A 23948-nucleotide genomic window follows, 5' to 3' on the forward strand; every position below is an offset into this window, starting at 1 on the left:
GCCCAAAGTAGCCTATACTTGTCAGTGTTTTGCTCCGTCTCGGATTGCGCACACAGAAAGCTGCCTGGGGAACAGTGTATTTTTCGCACTTTTATCTTTTCTTTTTTAGTATCGATTACATCCAGCAGGAGACTGTATATTACGACAGTCGCATTAGATGATTAGACTGATTTGAATGTTACGTAGGAAGGGCTACAGTGTACCGCTTTCAAGGAAAAGAACGGAATGCGGCACCATGTTTTCATAATCATTGGAAGCCAAAATCAAAACCGAAACTATTGCATCCCTGGTCATTAAATTATCTTTGAGAGCAAGGGGGCCCCCTGGTGGTTCAGGGGCCCTACGCAACTTGAGCACTTTGTGTATAGGGAGGACCAGTACTGCATCCAGTAATGAAACAAGTGAAGTATTTATGAGTGAGTCATTGAATCATTCATTCAAACCGATTTTTTTTTTTTTTTTTTTTTTTTTTAACAATTCATTCAAGATTCATTAAACATTTGAAATAGACTGCAGGAATTAACATTTGTCAAAATTTCTAGTAAATGACATGGTAGTTTGTTTAGTTGTCTGGTCAGAATCGTGATCTCTGTTTGAAACCAAAAAAAAAAAAAAAAAATTGTGATTCTCAGTTTATCCAGAATCGTGCAGCTCTACTGCATATACTGTACATACACACACAGAAGTGTTACGTGAGTCAGCTCACAGTGGGACTGTCTGTCTGTCTGTGTCATAGAGCAAAACAGACCTGATTTGAGATTTACGGATCCAACTGGTAATGACTGACCATCTGAAGTCACAAAGTGTACAAATAAATCACCTTATGGAGCAGTGTTTGTTCAACTGACCATCCTAATTCATGTAAATGGCTTTCCTTCCACCTGCCTTTAGTGCTTTCAATGGTTGGAAGCCAAATGAATACTGTGTCATGTACTGTATTGTCTGTTGTTTTTCACTGCCTTATTTTATGAGAAGATGTAGTATTCAAGTACACACAAAGGAACCTGGAGAGAAATGCAATAAGTTCAATAATGAGAGATCACAGAGAGTGGAGTTGACATATAGTTATCAGCAGCCAAGTCGAAGAACTTATCTACAGCCTAAAAGACAAAATCCTTACAGTCCTTACAGTTTGTGTTAAATATTGATTATAAAACACAATTTCTTAGAAATGTGCTCTTTGTATTTATGTTGGTTTCATGGTTTTATAAAACTTGCATAGCATTTTCAAGAAAAGTTTACATCATGTGGTGTAACTGTGAAGGGAAAAAGTAATATATTTCCCTTACACATTAAATCCATGTGAGCGTGCATATCTTAATCAGTATTTTCAAAAAAGTTACATATATATATATATATATATATATATATATATATATAATGTAAGCAATAAGGTATTCGAGGCTGTGCTGTATCGTGAATAATTCACGGCTGAAGGGTGTTTCACGTCGTGCCTGCAACCCCTTCAGCCGTGACTTATTCATGATACAGCACTAGCCTTGAGTACCTTATTGCTTTTATAAAATGGTTACCACACAGTACAACTATTAAAGCCAAAAATATATGTATCGATGCAACTTTCATGAAGTAAACTGTCACTAAAAGCCTTCCTTCCGATGGAAAAAAATAGTCCCTGACCGTGGATAGCAACATAAGTTACATTATTATGGCATTTGATGGCAGCAAAGACTATCTTTATGAGTGTGTCAGTCAGTAGCGAAGACTTTTACATTGAAAAGACTGAATTTTTGTGAACACGGAACAAGACGCAACTGACAAATGCTTTGACTAGCGCTGTCAGTCACGGGAAAACCCCTTAACTGTTAAAAGGACGAGATAATACATCGGACATTTAAACAGATTTTTTATTATGAACATAGGACTGACCTGAAGGAAAAGGCTAAATCTGAATGCAGGTAATAAATTCGCTCACTCGATCTCTTTCTCACAATACTCTTCTACATAATATACAGTAAGCTTCAATGAACAATATCAATTGAGAACATACAGTTTACATTGCTAAGAGTGGTTGCTAAGGCTGTTGTGTAGTGATACACAGAACCGTTGGGTGAAGCAGTCATCACCGTGCTATTGACCAATCAGATTCAAGGACAGGAACTAACCATTTTTTATATATATATATATATATATATATATATATATACACACACATAAATATCATTACATTTTGGGAGAATCGCACCACATGACATTTTAAAACCTGAACCAGCCTTGCCTTGTTATAAAAAGGTCAAATTATCTGATATTTATATATTTTTTGTTATGTTTCATTATTCCTTTATATTTTCCTGCAAATATTTTGAATATTTTAACAAAATGTCTTCGTTTTGTCTAGGAAATAATAATAAAAGATTTGTTTATAACTTCTTAACTATAATGTCACCCAACTATTTAATAAGGTTTTCGTTTCAGGAATTTATTCAAGAAAATCTATTAAGTCTTTTTTTTTTCTTTATTATGATATCAGGATTGTTGTATCAATCTGACATTATTGGCTTAATATCAAAATGAATTTTAATTGAGAAACTAAAAACATGCTCATCAAATAAATTATTCTGAAGTCATTATATGTGTGGAATATATATTTTAGTGCGTTTTAAATTCATAAATCAGGACTCATAAATGAGCATCATGTTATTGACCCACAGGTCAAAGTGTAAATCATTATTTTTTGATAATCTTCCCCTCTGCTGAAGCTTTCAAATGTAATCCGCATACATGTTTGAATTCAAAAAACTGAAACTGAAAAATTCATGTTGGTTTAAACTGGTAATTTCAGCAGTGTGCTGTCGAATAAAAAAGCATGAATGAATGAATGGATGAGTACTTCATAGAGAAATGATGGCAGATGTGCTCTGAAATATAGAATAAAAAGAGGAGAGAGCTGAACGTGATAGTCATCATGTTTACATGTACACTCATAAACATACAGTATGCTGCTCCGGTAGCGTGCAGCTTCCAACCGCAACCACAGAGTAAACAAATCAGATGCTAAACTCATCTGATCCCAAACAGTCACAGGAGCCCATCTGAGTGCCGCTCTCGACGGAGGAGTGTACTGGAGGATTAAAAAAAAGCCCTTACATCCTCAAACAGAGCTGCCCGCAATCATCCAGAGATCCAGCCCATTCCTCCCTCAGCGTACAGATAAAGTTTTCAACAGATGACAAGTTGCCCTGGGAAGAGGCACAGCTGTGAAGCTGGAGGGGGATTTGCATGTTTACTGGTGTGTGTGTGTGTGTGTGTGTGTTATCTCTATACACTCTGTGGAGAGCATGTGTGTGTTCCCCACTCCTCCCATGCAAGAGTAAGTTAACATGATGGCTTCCTTTGCTCTCTAGGAGAGAGAGATAGGGACAGAAAGACTTCTCACTTGCTTTGACGGTCTTAAATACACATTGAAATGTGGTGCGGGTTTCCCAGCAATCATATACTCGAAGGTTTTACGATGCTGGATATAATTGTGTTGGCCATGTCATCATGTCAGACCCTGAGAGCCTGCTGTGTGTGTGCAGGCCACGGAAATGACAAAAACAAAACAAACAGAAGAAAAAAAAAGTCACATAAGGACACAAAAAAAGTTAAATGTTTGCTTTTCTGCTTTAGATTTTAAAAATGTGCACATATATAACAATTAGAGAACCCATGAAATTGCATGATGTATCAAAATAAATATTTATTTTATTAAAATGTAAATCATTTTTCTTTTCTTTTTTGATGTGTGCGCTTAAAGGATGTTCAGACAATTTAATTTAATTTAATTTAATTTAATTTAATTAAATTAAAAAATGTGTTATGTGCCAAAATAAATATTTTTATTTTATAATTTAAATGACATTTTATTAAAATACAATATTTATTTGGACGCATCACACATTTTATGTATTTATTATTATTTGTTTTTAATTGAATTAAATTAAATTGTAATGTCTTGTCTGAACTTCCTGTTTCAATAGCAAATATGTAATAAAAAAAAGCCAAAATAAATATTTTATTTTGTTTTAAATATTTGTTTTATTACATGTATTTATTTCATGTTTATTTTTTAATAAGCTAGATTTATTTCTTTGTTGTTTACATATCTCTTTCTATCTACTGTTTATTACATAATTACATGATTATCTGGTCTTGCTTTATTTGCATATAAAAATACACTAAGCTGCATAGAAATAGATACGTTTCCTTTTTCTTGCATCAAGAACAGTCACAAAACTGATTTCAGAACAGGAACATTAAAAGAGGAAATAGAAGAGGAAACTTTCCTCTGGTGGGCAGTTACAAACTTGTATGCATGTACAGTAAGAGCAGCTTACCACACTGTCAGCATGTCTAGACATGTTCAGAGTACTGGCCACATATGACCACTGAATCTCATGTTTATGGTCCCTTAATTGGACTAACCTTTTAGTCCCTTGGGGTCAGATTGACCCCATAAATTGGCTTATGAAAAATTGATTTTTAATGAAAAAATCACTTTAATGATGAACTTAATTAAATCTAAATTGTATTTGGACATTGCTCTATGTGTTAGGGATAGAATACTGCCATCTATAGGTTTGTGGAAAAACTTAGGAATTATAGTTAAAGAAAGAAAGTGCAATGACCACATGTATCCAATAGAGGTCAATAGGGACTTCTTTTTTTTTTACTTCATTTTTCATGATGCTTCAACTTCTTCTCACAACTTTATGATATATAGTTTGTGAATATATATTTAAACATTCTGAAATACATTCAAAATCTGTATTTTAGTATTTATTTTTGTTGTTGTCTAATATATTTTGAATTGTTTGCTTTTGCAAATTATTATACATAAATTAGCAGAAATGTTACAAGTCACCACTAAAAGACATAACTGTAATTACATACTATTTATTTCAGAAAATTATTTATCACAAATGATTTTTTTTTTTTTTTTTTTTTTAGAACTGAGATGAATTTTAAAAAGTGAGTTTTGTTGATTTTATTTGCCAATTTCTCTCTGTTGCAGTCACACACATTTGTGTGTTTGTGTGTGTGTATGAGATAGAAAGTTCGTTCCACTTAGTGTTCATGGTCTAGGACCAGACCTTTATTTAAATGTAGAAATTTTCAGATTTATACTGTTTTTTTTGTTTTGTTTTTTGTTTTTTTGACAAATAAAATGGAAAAAAAAAAATACATTTTTTAATTTTCCCATTAATTTTCAATGTGGGGTCAATCTGACCCCAAGGACCTTTAACGGTGATATTTTTTTTTTTTTTTTTACACACCTTTAGAACAACCAAATCAAGCCCAGATTTTTTGTGCATGTTTAGATAGATTATTTAGGAAAAGTCACAGAGTCTCATGCCCCTGAGATGATGGAACCCTTTTTAAAAACGAAGGAAACTGTCAGCTGGGTCAGATTGACCCCAAGGACTCATTAAGGGTTAGCACTGTTCAGAAAAAGTTTCTCTAACAAGTTAAATGCTCATTAATGACACTCTGACCTCTTCTCATGAAAGGCAAGCAGAGAAAAGAAAGTCTGGTTTATTTCTAGGCTGTTTCGGGGGCAGTGTCTTCAAAAGGACACACATATTTTCCTTTGAAACATGCACAGATACAAAAGCACATGCGAAAGTTTATACAGAGTGTTTTTCTCCAGCTCAATACCATCTTTATCTAGTCAGAGAGCTGTGGTGTATTTCTCAAACAATACGGCTCTGTTTTCATCGTGTGACTGTAATATTTCTGTTGTCGAGAGGTTTTCAGGACCTCCCACATGTTTTCTGTGACAATTTTACCTGTAAACATGTGCTGAACTAGAGGCTGGCTCAGACTTGTGCATTTGGCACTCACACCCACCAGTCAATATTTCAGACACCCATCCAAACAGCAAACCCTGCCTCTTGCTTGAAATAGTGATTTCAGTATTTTACACTAACAGGCAAAAGTTTGGTTTAATGTTTTTGAAAAATCATAAATGTTTCTTGAGCAGCAGATCATCATATTAGAATGATTTCTGAAGGATCATGTGACACTGAAGCTTTGCCATCAGGAATAAATTACATTTTAAAATATATTTAAATAGAAAACAGTTATTTTAAATTGTAAGACAATTTCACAATATTACTGTTTTTACTGTATTTTATCAGATAAATTCACTCCAAAAAAAATGCTGGATTAAAAACAACCCAAGTTGGGTTGAAAATGGACAAACCCAGCTATTGGGTTGTTTTGACCCAGCACTTGGGTTAAATGTCTGCCCAACGTGCCGGGCAGTTTTATTTAACTCAACTATTGTTTAAAAATGACTATATGGCTGGCTTAAAATGAACCCAAAATAGGTTGGAAATTAAAAATCAGACACATAATTACTAGAGGCAACAGTAATAATCAAAAGGTGAACATTTATTAATAAGCAATTTAATGAATGTTTATTGTTTAATTATTATTCATTAAACTTATTAAACATATTAATAAATGTTAATTTCCAACATACTTTGGGTTCATTTCAAGAAAGCAATACAGTAATTTTTAAACAATAGTTGGGTTAAATAAAACTACCTAGCTGGTTGGTCAAACATTCAACCCAACTGCTGGGTTTGTCCATTTTCCAACCCAGCTTGGGTTGTTTTTAACCCAGCAATATTTAGAGTGTAAGAGACTTCTTCACAAAAACATTTAATAAATCTTAATTATTCCAAACTTTAGTTCAGCAGTAGTGTTTGTCATGAATAATGAAACTGCTTCTGGTTTATTTTCTGATGCCTCATAGTGACTCTCAGAGTGATCAGACGATAGCATGCTGATCTGTGCTTGGTGTCTAAAGTTTAATCACATGGTGAAGGGCACTTAGTCACAGAAACTCTTACGTGTTCTTACTCTTTCTGCTTCTATTTACTCTCATCATCTCACAGGCTCCTTTTCTCTTCTCCCGAAACGTGCCCTTTAGCTCTAAAGCTTTCTATTCTCGTCCCTCTGGTCATGTGAGTGTGGGGGGTCAGGGGCTTGTGGTCGGGTTTACAGGGCCGCTTCGAGCTCACTGCTGACCCCCATACACAGCAGATGGCCCACACTCTGCATGCTGGGATAGGGTAGGGCTGACTCACTGTCCTGGAAAGACCCTCACAGTTGAGGTAGATATCACACACACACACACACACACTTCTTCTCATGTCCACCTCGAGTCAGAAGAGGAAGCAACACACACGCAGAGTGATTGTTCCTGCTTTCAGGCGGTGTAGTCTGTTGTGTGTCTTTGTGGATTTGGTTTCTGAACATTAACTTCATGACTTCAGCACAGATCCTACAGGTAGAGTCTGATGCTGTTCAGTGTTTTGGTGTGTTTGGGACAGTTTGTAATATGAAAGCATGCTGGAACTGTTTGGATTATTGTTCTTATTGGATTGATTTTTTGATAAGACGCAATATGGTGGAAATTATAAAGTAATTACATTCTGTAATGACATTTAAGCAGAAATGTTATATCTCCATATTTTAATGCAAGTGTCTGACCATATATACAGCCACAATATCAACTTCGACAACACAGTCTGTATTTATTATTAAAAATGAGTCTGGTTTGGTCACATTTACCATTTTTCAGTGAAATTTTGTGAGCGTAATCCAGTAATTTCAATTGGAATCTGTGTAATCTGGAATTTTGCATAAGGGCGAAAGATTTCCCCTCTCAGATTTCGTTTCAGTTCAAGTTTTTCATGTGAATTCGCAGTGTTGACCAACAGAAAGCTGCTTGGTTTACTATAGACCTTTTTGCAGTCACTGAAACTTTCACTGAAATTTTGATAATGCTTTAACAATGATAAGACTTGCTTGATAACTAACAACATGTAAGATCATGTAAACACCTTAAATGGCATTCTGTTATTGGTTAAACAGAATGTTTTTTTTCCCTCAGTTTCGCTGTGTATACAAACACCTTTACATGATCTTACATGTTCTGATGGCTTATTTTCATTTGAACATCTGTTTACATTTTTTGTCAAAATTGGACAAAAACTCAGTGATTTAAAATGTAAAGTCATTTCCTTGTGTTGTTGGTATTTTATGAGCTGTTAGTTAGGCTGATGATTATCAAAAAAAAAAAAAAAAAATCTGAAATTAAATGTTAACCAGTTAACCTTAAGCTCCATGTAGTTACATCTAAATTAACTTGTTTGAAGTCAAAGAAATGATTTAATATTGAGAAAATGTTTTTTTTTTTTTAATTATTATTTATTAAAGTAAACCTGAATAGATGAATAGATTGCATGACACCAAAATCAAAGGGATAGTTCACCCAAAAATTAACATGCTGTTACCATTTAGTCACCCTCATGTCGTTCCAAACCTGTATGACTTTCTTTCTCTTGTGGAACGTAAAACAAGATATTTTGAGAAATGTCTTATTTTTGTCCATACAGTGGAAGTCAATGGTAACCAAAATGAATATAGTTACTATTATTCTTCAAAATGTTCCAGAAAAAAAAGAATGTCATACACATTTGGAACAACATGAAGGTGAGTAAATTATGACAGAATTTTCATTTTTGGGTGAACTATCCCTCCGGATCTGGTAGAAATACCACAGAACAGTGTAGCTGTGCTATTGTGTGCTGTATTTGAGTGGGTTGTTGTGATAGTGGCTTCTGTGTCATCAGCCCCAGAATACATTTGGGTTTAGAGGAATGACTCCTCTAAAGAGTAGGAGGAGTGATTACTTCATACTCAAAGAGGAAGAAATTAACTTCTGTTAGACTTTAAAGTGGTGGTTGATTTTGATTTCACTTTTTTAACTTTAGTTAGTGTATAATGTTGCTGTTTGAGCATAAACAACATCTGCAAAGTGAGAATACGCAACAAAGGGGGTGAGGCCATGTTGGGCTGCTTTAGAGAAGAGGAAGAGTTGTTGTAGTAGAATGTTGTTACCATGCCGTCATTTCACACCAGACTGCTTCACAAACGAGGGTCAATTCAACGCTGGATTTGCACAAAAGATTAACATGACGGCACATGCTAGTCAATGAGTTGAATCAACTCCACAGCAGCTACATCAATTTATCCACTAACCATTCAGAAACATTCAGTTTCATTCTAAAAGTTGTAACTTCTTCCTGAGTCTCTCCATCAGTGTCCGACTCCGGTTTGAACAATGTAAGGCTGAACACCGTTACTGACAATCCTCATTTTAGCTGCGTGAGATTCTCCAGCTTTGTTGTTGTTGAGCAACCAAAGCACAAGCTGTTAAAGCTCTGCCCTCTTCTGGAAAGCGGGCTGGGAGCAGTAGCTCATTTACATTTAAAGGGACACACACAAAAATGGCGTGTTTTTGCTCACACCCAAATATTATGTCAAAATATTTTGAGCTGAAACTTCACAGACACATTCTAGGGACACCAAAGACTTATATTACATCTTGTTAAAGGGGCATAATAGGTGCCCTTTAAATGACTGTTCTTTCCAGTATGTGAAGAAAACACTTAAAAATCAGACAAAAATGATAGACTGCATAAAAGAGAGCAACAGGTGCACTTCAGGTTTTCCCTTTTGGCTTGAACCGAACAGGTGCTTTGTCTCATTTGTAGATGTTTCTCTGAACCATGTAATTCCTGAAACGTCTCAGACTGTGCTCTAAAGCAATCTCAGTACTCGATAATATCTGTTTCCTGTGTGTTCTGCGTGCAGTTTGATATCTGTAGCAGAGGATGATAGGTCTGTTAATCTCAAGCCTCAGATCCTTTGTTGTAACTCTTGGTGAGAGAAGATTATAGAGCAGTGCAGGACAGGCAAAGAGCCAGATTCCCTATCTTACCCACGATTCCATGCTCTTGTCTCTGGGCCGTGTGCCTGGTCGCCTCTAAATGACAGTTCTGGCTCTGAAAGCCCATTCGACCTCACATTCAGGGAAGTAGTTTCACTACATTTTTCAAAAACAGACTGTGGGAAAAACTTGCATGTATGCATGTTTGTCTGAACATATCCGATGACGAATCCCGCAAGATGAGTGATTGATGCTGCAGGTTTAGCATATGCATGTGTGTTGAGTTTGAACCATGGTAAGTCATTGTAAGTTGAAGGGTTCCTGGCTCACACCTGCACACTCCTGTTCTTCATGTAGAGGCTGTATAGAAGTTGATGTATGTGGGCCAGCTGGAGCTCTCCTCAGCTGTTAAGAGTGAAGAGTCACACAGAATCATGTTCTTATGTGTGCTGTCTTCTCTATAATCTAAAGACTTCCTATAGTGCACTCCCAAATGAAAATCCTGTCATGTATGTACATACGCATGACTTATGTTATGTGGCTTTAGAAGACTTTATAAATAACGCTTGAGTTGTAGTAAAATGTAGTTGTTTTTGGAGCTTGACAGCTTCGGTTTCCAATCCCATCCACTGTTAATGTAAGGGGGAAAAAAAAAATTGTGTGTGTGTGTATATATATATATATATATATATATACACACAACTTATATATACACAACCTATAAATACACAACGTATTTTAGAATATATATATATATATATATATATATATATATATGTATATGTGTGTGTGTGTGTGTGTGTGTATGTATGTATGTATATATATATATATATATATATATTTCTAAAATAAGTTGAAACCCTACTACTGTTCAAAAGTTTGGGGTCGATAAGATTGCTGCATTTATTTGATCAAAAATACAGTAAAAAACAGTATTATTGTGAAATATTATTGCAATTTAAAACAACTGTTTTCTATGTGGATATATTTTAAAATGTAATTTCTTTCTGTGATGGCAAAGCTTCAGTGACAGTCTTCAGTGTCACGTGATCCTTCAGAAATCATTCTGATGTGCTGATTTGCTGCTTAGGAAATATTTCTTATTATTATCAATGTTGAAAACATTTGTGTTGCTTTCATTGTAAATGAACCTTGATTTTCTTTTACAGAGACTACACTACACCCATTGCACTATATTACACCCATATCCTGACTACATTACCCATGTGTCCTCTCTCTAGGTCTGACTGGGTGGAGATCGTGGAGCCGCGCTCGAGGGAGCGCATGTACGTCAACCTGCTGACTGGCGAGTGCGGGTGGGAACCGCCGCACGGCGTCCCTGTCCGTGAGTCGGACGGCAACCAGTGGTGGGAGCTTTTCGACGGCAATAACAACCGGTTCTACTATTACAACTGTACGAGCCAGCAGACGGTCTGGCACAGGCCTCAAGACTGCGACATAGTGCCTCTAGCGCAACTCCAAGCAATGAAGAGGAACTCTGAGGCTGAGATCAGGGGTCAAGGGAGGATCCCTAGAGGACCGGCGGATGGCAAGCGGACTCCCCTGCCTGGGCTGCTTTCATCTACACAGTCCTCCTCACTGGAGCAGGAGAGTGGGAGGGAGACACCACCGTCCAAGGGCAAAGGGGACAGTTTGGAGGGAAGGAACCAGGGAAATAGGTGAGGATGTCTGGAGCACTTAAACTTGGATTTCTCATGGTGGCAATCAGGGCTTGACATTAACACCCGGATTTCACCTGGATTTCAGCAGTGGCATGTAACGCAGTCACTCCTACTAACCACTTTGGCGGATTGAATTTTATGTATAATATATACATTTTTCAATTGCAGTCTTTTAAAAAAGGCATCTAAAATAAACTAAGTGCATTATTGTGTTACATATCGATACTGAAATAACTGAAACGCTTCCAATACTCATTTTCTGGAGAATAGACACACAATACAAGCGGCGCTTTCTCGCTCTCTCACCCTCCCCTCACTCACTTGTTTCATTTGCTCCGGATGAATATTGTTGCTGTTACAGGGCTTGAATTTCGGCATGGGATTGCGTGTATCGCACATAATTTTACTCATTCCCGCGGATTTTGTGCTTACACCCAAAGTGTGCGCACATAAAGCGCCTCTCAGTACTAAATTGAGGGTTTTTTCACTGCTTATTGCACTTAAACAGTCAAATACACACAAAATAATGTCAAAATGCCAGTCTCGGTGAGTATTCACATAAACACAGTCAGTTATGTTTTAAGTGAACGTAAACAATTGGGAAAGAAAACGCATGTGCGACAGTATAATGGATCTGTGCATCAGGTCTTAAAGTGACAGCAGCCTAATATACCTGCTGCCAAATTATGAGATAATATTGAAAATATCTATATGGCAGTTTTTCCCAATGGTATCGATGTCAAAATTGTGGCCAGTGAAAATGCTGAGTGGCTAGTGACATTGGAAAACCACTAGCTGGTGAGCAAAAAGGTTAATGTCAAGCCCTGGTGGCAATTAAAGGGATAGTTCACCCCAAAAAATTTCTGTCATTCATTCACCCTCATGTTATTCCAAACCTGTATGACTTTCTTTCATCTGTGGTCCCATGTTGTTTTGAACCCTACTGACTTCCATTGTATAGACAAAAAGACATATCTTCTTTTGTGTTCTGCATACAGATTTGGAATGACGTCAAACCCATGAGCTCCGCTCTCTGCGACACACATTTTCATGGCTGTGTTTAATGGGATTTCTAACCAGGAGTGGTTTTTTAATCTGTCTCATAAGGTTATAGTGGGCTTTCAGATTAACCACTTTGTTGGGCCGCAATCTCAACATCTTGACTCATCATGGTCTGGTTAGCACATTAGTTCTGCACAGGCTGGTGTTCTTGCTCCTGGCACTTTCACACCAGAGCTTTTGGTGTGGACATGAGCCCATTTCACACTCTTTTGGTGGTTCATTTGGTTGTTGTGGAATCTGTTTTCAGAGCGTCAGAGAACGGCACTAGTCCTCTTGAAAACTTAATCCCCAAGTATACTTAAGTTTTGATGCGAACACTTAGCATATACATACAGCCTAGTACACAAACTTTCAAAGTATAAAAAGCATACCGATACGAATATAAGGTGAATAGAAAATTAAGTGTTTTTTCACACACTACATCCTCTCTCTTTGTTTAAAATTTTGTCATTTCCTTATCAAGATTTTCTTCACTTTGTTGCCCTATCATGACAGTAGTTGAACTGAAAGAGAAAACTGACCATAGAAGAAGTATGCTAACGAGTGCCCCTTGTGGCCACACTAAGAATGCGGCGTACATGGATTGCATTATGATTTCCTTTTGTAATACATTTCTGAACCCAGTAGTGCATGGAATCATTCTTGGATAGCTACAAGCATTTGCATTCACTTAGTTGTGTAGATGATAAGCATTTCTGACATTTTATTTACTGGAAACCAAGTTCCTCACTGTATGACTCAATGCTGGAAAAGGTCTAACCTGGTCTTACACACATATGATGTCACACTTTGTCTTTCTGGGTCAGCCTCGCCTCAGTCAGGTAAAAATAACATGCAGGGTCTGTTCTCCTAATATTTTCTTCATTTGGGACTCTTGAAGCTGTTTTGGCATAGATACACTGTTCATTTGGTAGAGCGCCAGTTACTGAGAGCACTGTATGTGAAAGAGAGAGAGAGTGAGAGAGAAAGGTGCCTAGCAGACTCCTCTAACAAAATCAGCCTTAAATGGTCACACGCTTTTCCTTGTTAACACGCACCCGTTACACACCCTGGAATGCGCTTTCTCTGCGGTAGTCAAAATGCTGTGTGTTAATACCTGTTTGCTAATTGTAGCTTCTTGGGTGGGACACACTCGCGCACACACTTCCACTCTTTTAAACTTCAGACCTATTGGTTTGTCAGCAGATGATTTTAGGAAGCAAAGTTGTTTCTATTTTTAGGTTACACATATCTCATGCAGTGTTGTTATTGTTAGCTAAAACTAAAATGATTAAAAATTGTTTCCGGTACTTGAAATAAATCTTAAATAAAATTGAATATAAATTTTAGATGAAAAACTTAAAAAACATCAATGAAAATTAGATTTGTTGTCTTGGTAACTAACTAAAATAAATCAGTTTAAGTTGATGTACTAAAATTACTAAAGCTGAAATAAATTAAAGCTAAATAGAAATATTTTAAGAAAACAAAAAGCACATAACAAAAACCTCAAATTAAACTTAAACTATAAAAATGAAAGCTAATTCAAAATATGAATAAATACTATAATGGTATATCAATAATACTAAAATAACACTGTTTTCATTTCTCAAACATTTCTCGGACTTGTGTCCGGTCTATCATAGCTAAGTAAAACTATCAATCACCATAAAAATCCTTTGCTTTGCATAAAATAAACATTAACTGAAAAAAATAAATAAATAAATAAATATATATATATATATATATACTTGTATTAAAGTAACAAACTACAACTAAATTAAAAAAATAATAAAAACTATTTAGACATTAAAAAACCTAATAAAAATGACAAAAACAAAATTATTAAAACTAAAAAATTAAATTTTTCTAAAATGAAAAAAAATATGAAGGTAAAAGCTAATTCAAAATATGAATAATGGTATATTGGTATATTACTAATACTAAAATAACTCTGTTTTCATTTCTCAAGCATTTCTCGGACTTATGTCCGGTTTATCATAGCTAACTAAAACTATAAATCACCATAAAAATCCTTTGCTTCGCATAAAATAAGCATTAACTGGAAAAAAAAAAAAAAAAAAAAAAAAATATATATATATATATATATATATATATATATGTGTGTGTGTGTGTGTGTGTATGTATGTATGTGTATATATATATATATATGTCAACCCACATATATTATATATATAGTCAACCCACATATATTTTATATGTATATATATATATATATAGTCAACCCACATATATTTTATATATATATATATATATAGTCAACCCACATATATATATATATATATGTGGGTTGACTATATATATAATATATGTGGGTTGACTATATATATATAATATATGTGGGTTGACTCTAATATATATATATATATATATATATATATATATATATATATATATATATATATATATATATATATATGAAAGTAAAAACTAATTCAAAATATTTGTGAACAATAATAGTCAATCTCAGCAACAGAGTTGTGTGTACGTGTGCACGCCCTAGTTCTCAGGAACGCTAATTAGCAGCTCACACTCAATTAAAAGTAGGGCAAGTGTTCCAGCCTGTACATATTTTTGGTGTGTGTGTGTGGTACAGCTAGAGGACGTCCAGCACAAGCTGCCGTCAGAAGGAGTGTAGCCCAGTAACGGCGAGCTGTTTTTGGGTACAGTCACACCGCACGTCCCTGAGGTCATGGAGGAAACCTGGTTCTCTATACTTATACTTGTGTTGCATGTCCTGTGGATGTCAGAGAGGGTAAGATGTTGACTCTTTAGGGGTTCTTGGGCTGTGTTTTAAAACCTGGTGAACTGCCTGTGTGGATAGCAGCCATTAGGCACGTTCTGAATGATGAAGTTTTAATTTGAAACACACATACAGTATGATGTCCAAAATTCTGTCTAGGTAGGCAGCTGTTTTTGTTATTAAACGTAGCCTTTGAAATTACAATAAGTTAGAGTTATGGAAATCTGATTTTTAGGAGAAACTGCTAGTCCACCCCTCTGACTGTATGAGCTGTCGTATTGAGACGTGTGTGCATGTGTTTATCCTTTTGCTAATCAGGCATTGGCATTGTGGGGGTTCTTCCCCCTCGCCTTTAACATATGGGCCATCTCTCTGGCTTAAAGTCAGTGTGTGTGAGTTGAATTTTTGCCAGAGATGGACAAAGAGCACTTGTTTTGGCTTCATACACGCTCCACAAATAATATGTATTAGCGTTCCAGATTTTGTGACTTTTGTGTACTTGGTTATGTGGGTGAGTAGAGCCATACTATAATTTGTAATATAAGTAACAAGACTGTAATATATAATATAGTTTTGTTATTCTTATTTTGTCATAGACAGTATGACTGGTTGGTTGACTGTAATGCTATTGTTGTTGTAATTGTTGTTGTTGTTGCATTTTATACACTGCCTGGCCCAAAAAAAAAAAGAAAAGTCTCTGTTTGGATTTAAATTGGCAAATGCTTAAGAGCCTATGACTGGATCATTATTGCTGTGATTATTATGTTTGGGAACAGTTCTTTTAACCCTAATTGATGGAGTGTGTAGCTTTTCATTTCTTAAAGGGATAGTTCACCCAAAAATGAAAATTTTATGTTTATCTGCTTACCCCCAGGGCATCCAAGACTTAGTAGAAGTCTCAGTAGAACACAAATGATGATTTTTAACTCCAACTGTTGCCATCTGTCAGTCGTATAATACATGTCAATGGCAACACAATCTATAAGAGTCAAAAAAACATGCACAGACAAATCCAAATTAAACCCTGCGGCTCGTGACGACACATTGATGTCCTAAGACACGAAACGATTGGTTTGTGTGAGAAACCGAACAGTATTTCTATCATTTTTTACCTCTAAAACACCACTATGTCCAACTGCCTTGCGCATCCAGTTAGTGAGGTCTGAACGTGTTCTGATGACAAAAGTGATGTCTCGCGTTTATACTTCAATGAGTGCGAGACATCACTTTTGTCATCAGAGCGCGTTCAGACCTCACATCAATTTTTGGTCAAGATCGTGTATTGACAATACAAGAGGTAAGCACCCTGTAAAGTGTCCTCCAGCACATCCCAAAGACTTTTAAAAGACTGTCATCCTGGAATATGAACATGATGTGTCTTCCTACATGGTTGTTTAAGAAATGAAAAGCTACACACTCCATCAATTAGGGTTAGAAGAACTGTTTGCCTATTTAAATCCAAACAGCGACGGGCAGTGTATTTCATAGTTGATCACTAGCTTGTGATGTTTTGAATGCTGATCTCCACCATGTTTCTTAGCTAGCTTAGTTGATTAGCTTGCAGGTAAACAGCTGCCCATTCTGATTCACTAGCTTGACCAGCATGGAACCTATTGAGCCGCCTACCTAGACAGCATTTTTGGGCATCATTCATTAGGTTTTGAGACCCAGCTATCATGTGTTGTGTATTCCAATTAAGATTTCACATCACTTTTTCAGATTTTTTTCAGATTTTTGCACACCGAAAGGATTGAATTTGCTATAGTAATTCTCAAAAATTGCAGTGATATTTGCAGCATTTTTGTGTTGTTTTGAGGTGAAACCAATAATCATTATTAGTAATTACATAATATTTATGTAATTTATGTAATTAGTATTATTTATGTAATTGGTACAATTACTTGTACATTTTTTGTGTGTATTTGCTGAAATAAATCGTAGATTCCTGATGCACAAATGTTCTGCATGGCCATTCAATCCCTGCTCATTTTATGTTGGAATACACTGCAATGAGCGATCAAGATGTTTGGGCTTAGAATTGTGGATTTTGATTAGCTAATACTGCTTTTCTTTTTTTGTGGAAATAAGACAAACATGCCACTGATAATGCGACAGTTAGTTGAATTTGCATTTATTCTTGCAGATTGTGTGTAATGTGTTGAGTGTTAGAGATTAGTCTCAGCATGGGATCCTGTGACTCAACTATGTGCTAAAGACAGAGGGAATTATGTGTCTTCAATCTGCCTCCTTCGTTCCATCCTTCCCTCTCGCTCATTTACTTTTTCTTTTCTTGCTGTGAGGTTTCTCTGGTAAAGAGGATTGAGGTGGGCAGCAGTAATCTGTCTCATACATTCTTGCATTATGTCCTCCTGTAGAAGGCAGAAATCCCTTCAGATTAGAGCTGAGAACAAAGGGCGGGTATAAACCCTCCTCCCCCTTAACAGCCACATCCGAGCAGAGAAAGACATGCACCCTAGGACACTGAGACGAGAAGATCTCACTGGATTAAGAGAAGAGAATCAGGCTTTGATGATTGTAAATCAGTGCTTAAAGGAGTAGTTCAGCCAAAAATAAACAATTATGAAAAATCATTTACTCACCATCATGGGTTTGAACCTGTATGATGTTGTTTTTTCTGTGCAACACAAAATTTTTTATACAATAACATGCAGAGTAACCAGAGGCTGTCAACACTGTAAAAAAATTCCATTAAATTTACGGTAAAAAACGTATTTAACTGATATAATGTTAATTTACCCACTTATTGAAGTACTAATATCTGTAACACTGACAACCACCAATCACAGTGGTGATGAGAGTCACATGATGAATCAAAGCTCATCACAAGCAGCTTTTCCACCAGCTGAGAAGGACGATACTAATATATAGAAGGTGCCTCATTCATACAAACACTAAACACAATCATGGTAACACACATGACATTAAAAAATGCAATAAACATTAATTTAGCAACATTAGATGTAACATAAAACCCTAATGTACATAACTGATTAGAAAAATCTAAGAAAAACTAAGAAGAGTTATTTCAACGAAAATACATCAAATGTGAAGTGTCACGCAGGGAATTGTGGGAATGTCAATTTATTTTTTCATTGTAAATTATACAGTGACTTGTTATTTTTCACTTCCAAAAACTGTAAATTTAACTGTATTTTACCGTAAAATTACATTAAATGTACTGTTAGATCTATTACAGTCTTTCACCGTATATATTAGTACGGAAACTTTCTGTAAACCAACTGTTTTTCACCGTAGCATTTTTACAGTCTTTTACCATTAAAATCACGGCCATTTTTTACAGTGAAGTTCCAATAATGATGCAAAAGCATCATAGAAGTATCATAAAAGCAGCGTTGTTATTGTTAACTAAAACTATTAAAAATGTTTTTTGTTAGTTGAAATAAAGCTGAAATAAAATAAAATCTAAATTTAAAAAAAAAAAAAACTTAAAATGCTTAAATGACAATTAGAAACTGAAATAAAAGAGTGTTGAAGTACCAAAATTACTAAAACGGAAATAAATTCAAGCTAATTAATATATATGAAAAATTAAATAAAAATTATAAAAATGAATTTAATAAGAATTTTAAGTGTTTTCTCATTCATTTCTATATACACACACACACACACACACACACACACATATATATATATATATATATATATATATATACAGTCTGCCATGATATACTCATCTCTCGCCTTTCTGATATCGGTAGTATCACTGGTTCAGCGCTTTCCTGGCTCATTTCCTACATCAGCAACAGAAAATATTATATCACCATACAAGGGTATAAATCTGCCACTGCTCCGGTCTCACAGGGTGTTCCTCAAGGTTCAGTTCTTGGTCCACTTCTGTTTATCACTTATATTTCTCCACTTGGTGACATCATACGCATGCATGGACTTTAGTTTTATTGCTATGCTGATGACTTTAATCACCAAAATCTACCTTTTTAATGACCAAATCTACCTTACCACCAGCTCTGATAGGCCATCCCTGCCTGACTCACTTACTGCATGTATCAGGGATATCAAGCATTGGATGTCCTTGAATTTTCTTAAAATAAATAATAACAAAACTGAAATATTGATGATTGGCTCTGCTACCTCAGTCAAAAGCATGGACCTGTCCTTTGAAATTGACGGGGTTCATGTTAAGCCTTCTTCATCTGTCCGTAATCTTGGTGTCTTATTTGACTCATCTCTATCTTTTGCCTCTCATATTTCTTCTGTCGTTAAAAACTCTTTTTTCCATCTTCGTAATATTGCACGTCTTCGATCTTCTCTCACTCTAGCTGATGCTGAAATCTTAATTCATGCATTAATCACATCACGTCTGGATTATTGCAATGCTCTATTTCTTGGTCTGCCTAAAAAACTCATAGCAAGGTTACAGTATGTCCAAAACTCAGCAGCAAGAGTTCTCACCTGTACCAGGCGTTCTGCTCACATTACTCCTCTACTGCATGATCTTCACTGGCTACCCTGTGGCATCACGTATTCACTTTAAGATATTACTTCTAACATTTAAGGCATTAAATAGTCTTGCTCCTCCATATCTGTCTGACCTACTCCACTCCTACTCTCCTGCCCGGTCCCTCAGATCATCTGAGCTTGGTCTTTTGTCCAGTCCTCGTTTTAGGCTGTCCACTGTAGGTGGTAGGTCATTTAGTGTTAATGCTCCTAAATTATGGAATTCGCTACCCCTTACACTTCGTAATATATCATCTTTGCCTACCTTCAAGACTCAGCTAAAAACGTATCTTTTCAATATGTATTTTGGATGATGTGGCTATATGTGGCCTTATGTGTTTGTATTGTGTATGTGGATGTGCAAATGTATTGTATAGCACTATGTGAAGCGACCTTGAGCTATGGAAAGGCGCTATATAAAAAAAACTTCTTCTTCTTCTCAGCGTAAATGAGTACACCCCCTTTGAAAAGTAACATTTTAAACAATGTCTCAATGAACACACCTTTTATAGTCAACTGTCTGCTGGACACCTGTGTAATGAATAATTAGACTCACCTGTGGTTGAATTCTTGTTAAATTAGACATTTGTAGTCTAAAATTTAGCTTTGCTTCAGAGACTTTCAGTGGGGTGTACTCATTTTTGCATCACCCTAATTTGAGTAAAACTGACAATTTTGTTCTCTAAGTTATATTATTAACCTTACTTTCATGTTATAAGTTAAACAGATGTTATATAAAACTTAGTCTTGTCAACATTTTGGAAATTGTTTTTGTGTTCATTGAGATACTGTTTACAATGTTACTTTTCAAAGGGGGTGTACTCATTTACGCTGAGCACTGTATATATATATATATATATATGTATATATATGTATATATATATATATATATATATATATATGCGCGAGTGTGTGTGTGTGTGTGTGTGTGTATAACAACAAAGCACTTAAAATTCTTATTAAATTAAATTTAAAAATAATAATAAATAGTAAATACTATAAATACTATTACTAACATAACACTGCATATAAATTGACCAAGTTGTCTTTCCATGTCTTCTTAAGTCATATGATGCCATAAATACCTTAAATTATGTTCCGCAAACAAAGCTATCGTATGCCTTCAGAACAAGGCTGGGCAATATTGCTAAATATTTTTGCAAACTTTGGCGATAATATATATATTGATATTTTTCCCAATGCTCTCAAAAAATATAAATATTTTTATATAAAATGTGTGTGTGTGTGTGTGTGTGTGTGTGTGAACAACTTTATACATATTTTATAAGTATAAAAAAAATTATTTACTGCAAAAAAATAAATAAATTAGGCATAGTGACAGCATACTGATTTTTATTAAATGAACACAAATTGAACATTTAAAATCAATTACTTAAAGGTACCAATGTAAAAATATGAAAATGATATCTTCCTATAATCATCCTACAGAAAATTGAAAAGTGAGTTCTTTGAAGAACAAGAAACACATGAAGAACAAAAATACATTACACATTGCATAAAATAAATGGCAGGTCAGTTAGTTTGCATTTACACTTCAAGACTTAATGCACAGATCTGTTTTGACATTAAGCTGTCAATCACTCCAGCGTGAGCTCACTGACTGAGCTCTGCACATAATTTGCCGTTATGATCACCGTTATGGTCAGTGTTTTCTACACTGCGCAATGAATCTCTTATTTACATCATGTTTACGCATTGTAAGTTATAATGAAATGATTTATGGGCATGTAGAATGAAAACTCCAGCGTTTTGAGCAGTATTAATTGGATTCACTACTGACTAACCAACACCTCTGATTGGTCATCGTGTTCGACGCTCAGCACACATGTCTGTGATGTGCTCACCGCTATTAAACACATTGTAAACAGAAACCTTTGACGCTTTTCATAGAGCGCTCACACTAATACACATGGGAGCGTTTGAAAGCAACATACTCATGAGACGTGAGTGAAATTGACAAACTGTCTTATAAGCTTTTTAAATTTCATATCGTAAACAAAGATATTGTGATAACATCGCCAATATTCAATATATCTCCAGCCCTACTTCCGAAAAATGTAGTGAGTAAGTCATGTGGACCACTTTTATAGCATCAAGAGCTGCCCAATGGTTCTTCACAATTTTCTACTCAACAGGAAAACAACAGCATATTGGTTTGGAACAGCATGATAATGAAAAGCTTTCATGAATAGCAAGGTCTGTCTGTTTTCATTGAATGTGTTTTCAGTATGCGATACGTGATGTTTGAAGAACAGCATGACATCTGGTTTAATCTGTGGAGATCATCTCGTGACAGACCACCTCTTGTTGTTTTTGTTATTGTTTTTATTTCTATCTCTGGATCCATCATCCTGCATGCGGATGCTTTAATTGGACGTGTCCTTTCAGATCTCATGCATTATCTTTTCCTCTGTGGGGGCGACATTGTATCTAACATGCAGATATTTCAGTAGCACATGGTCTTTAGAGAAAAGGAACCGGTAAATTGTATACGTTCACGTGTGCCTACACAAGCCTGAAACTGTTTGTGAGTGCCGTTTTCTAAGACAGCATCACTATCACTACTTATACTTACAGGCTGGGATTTGAACAAATTAGGCCACATTTACACTGCAGGTTTTGATGCCCAATTCTGATTTGTTGACTATATCCAATTATTTTGACAACCAGCTTACATCTTTTTTTAAAAGTGACCCATATCAGATATCTGCATTTACACTTTACTTTAGGCAAAACAACCCAAGGTAGATGTACTGACCCGGAAAATCTTAGGTTGAAAAGGAAATGAAAAACTCTGCAATTTTCAATGGACACAGACGAAATGATAATACAAGCTTTTGCTTTCCGCGCAGTCTTTAAAGGTCAGCCAAACATTGGGTTGAGCCTTCGTCCTTCATTGCGGCATTGAGAAGAGTCATGTGATCACGGTTGGTGTCCACCTGTGCTGACGTCATTCGCCACCGTCACTTTTTCAATGACATATTCACTTGCATTGACGGTGTAGTGACAAATTGGGTCTCCATTAGGACCCCAAGAAATCCCATTGGTTCAAATTGATTTTAATATGTACTCTCTTTAGCGCCTGATTACAATTCCTACAAAATCATGTTATGATAAATGCTGTTTCAACTACATTATAAGGACTATTAATGTCTGTATTAGTTAGCTTATGTACTAGCATAGCATACAGATACCCGATTAGCCTGATAGCTTAGTTTATACACGCATTTGCACTTATCCTAAATGTATTCACAGTCATCTTTAATGTAATTTTGTGTTAAATTAAGTGTTAAATGACCAAATATTTCAGTTATAAATAAAAAATAAAATAAAATAATGATGTTCAATTATTCACTTAATAACCTATTATTTTCATTTATTAACAGTTAATTATACCAGAAACAGCAGAGCAAAGTTTTGACCAAGCCCAGACTGGCATGGTGCTACACACACACACACACACACACACACACACACACACACACACACAGTACTCAGAGAGGTATTCATATGTTTCCTGACCCAGAGGACTAGCCTTCCACTCCGTGAACACAGAAACGCTCTGTTCAGGTTCAAAACCAGCTTCACCAAATACATAGCAGACTTTAGGGTGGGTTGACTGGTAATTACAGAAATACAGGTTAAGAAATAAAGGAAGGGATGGAATAAACAAAGAAGTATGATATCTTCTGCTTCTACTAAAATGAAGCAGCAAGTTTAGTAACATCAATTAGACACTAGTACTATTTACTTAGTGGTGTGTGTGTGTGTGTGCTGTATGGTGTATGGTGTGCTGTGTGTGTGTGTGCTGTGTGTGTGTGTGTGTGTGTGTGTGTGATTATAGGGCTGCAAGAGATAAAGGAAGCATCAGAGACAGAGGGCGAGTGCTCAATTCAAAGGGCCACCCAGCAGGACACGCTCATGCTTTTTATATTGTAGGGTCTGCCCTGGTAAGCACACGTACGATGCCGAAGTGTCTGGAGCATTCTATTTTTAAGATTCAGTTTTGAATAAATATTTTATATATGAATAAATCAGTTTTTAAATAAATATTATATATACAACTGCCGTTCAAAAGTTTGGGATCAGTAAGATTTTTTATGTTTTTAAAAGAAGTCTCTTCTGCTCACCAAGGCTAAATTAATTTGATTAAAAATACAGAAAAACTGTAATATTATAAAATATATTGTTACAATTT

General features: G+C 35.5%; 1 protein-coding gene across 4 annotated transcripts in view; it reads left to right on the forward strand.

Moving 5' to 3' along the window:
- arhgap46b (Rho GTPase activating protein 46b) overlaps positions 1 to 23948 on the forward strand; it is a 90640-nt gene that overhangs the window by 30497 nt on the left and 36195 nt on the right. The window contains exons 1-2 of one of the 4 annotated variants that reach the window (XM_051880759.1): positions 6954 to 7121; positions 10987 to 11424. In XM_051880759.1, the coding sequence (XP_051736719.1) occupies positions 11030 to 11424 (395 nt within the window). In that variant the 5' untranslated portion in view covers positions 6954 to 7121; positions 10987 to 11029. The other 3 variants (XM_051880758.1, XM_051880757.1, XM_051880761.1) reach the window with 3 other exon arrangements.

Source organism: Ctenopharyngodon idella, chromosome 22 (genome assembly GCF_019924925.1).
Source record: "Ctenopharyngodon idella isolate HZGC_01 chromosome 22, HZGC01, whole genome shotgun sequence".
Taxonomy (NCBI): Eukaryota; Metazoa; Chordata; class Actinopteri; order Cypriniformes; family Xenocyprididae; genus Ctenopharyngodon; species Ctenopharyngodon idella.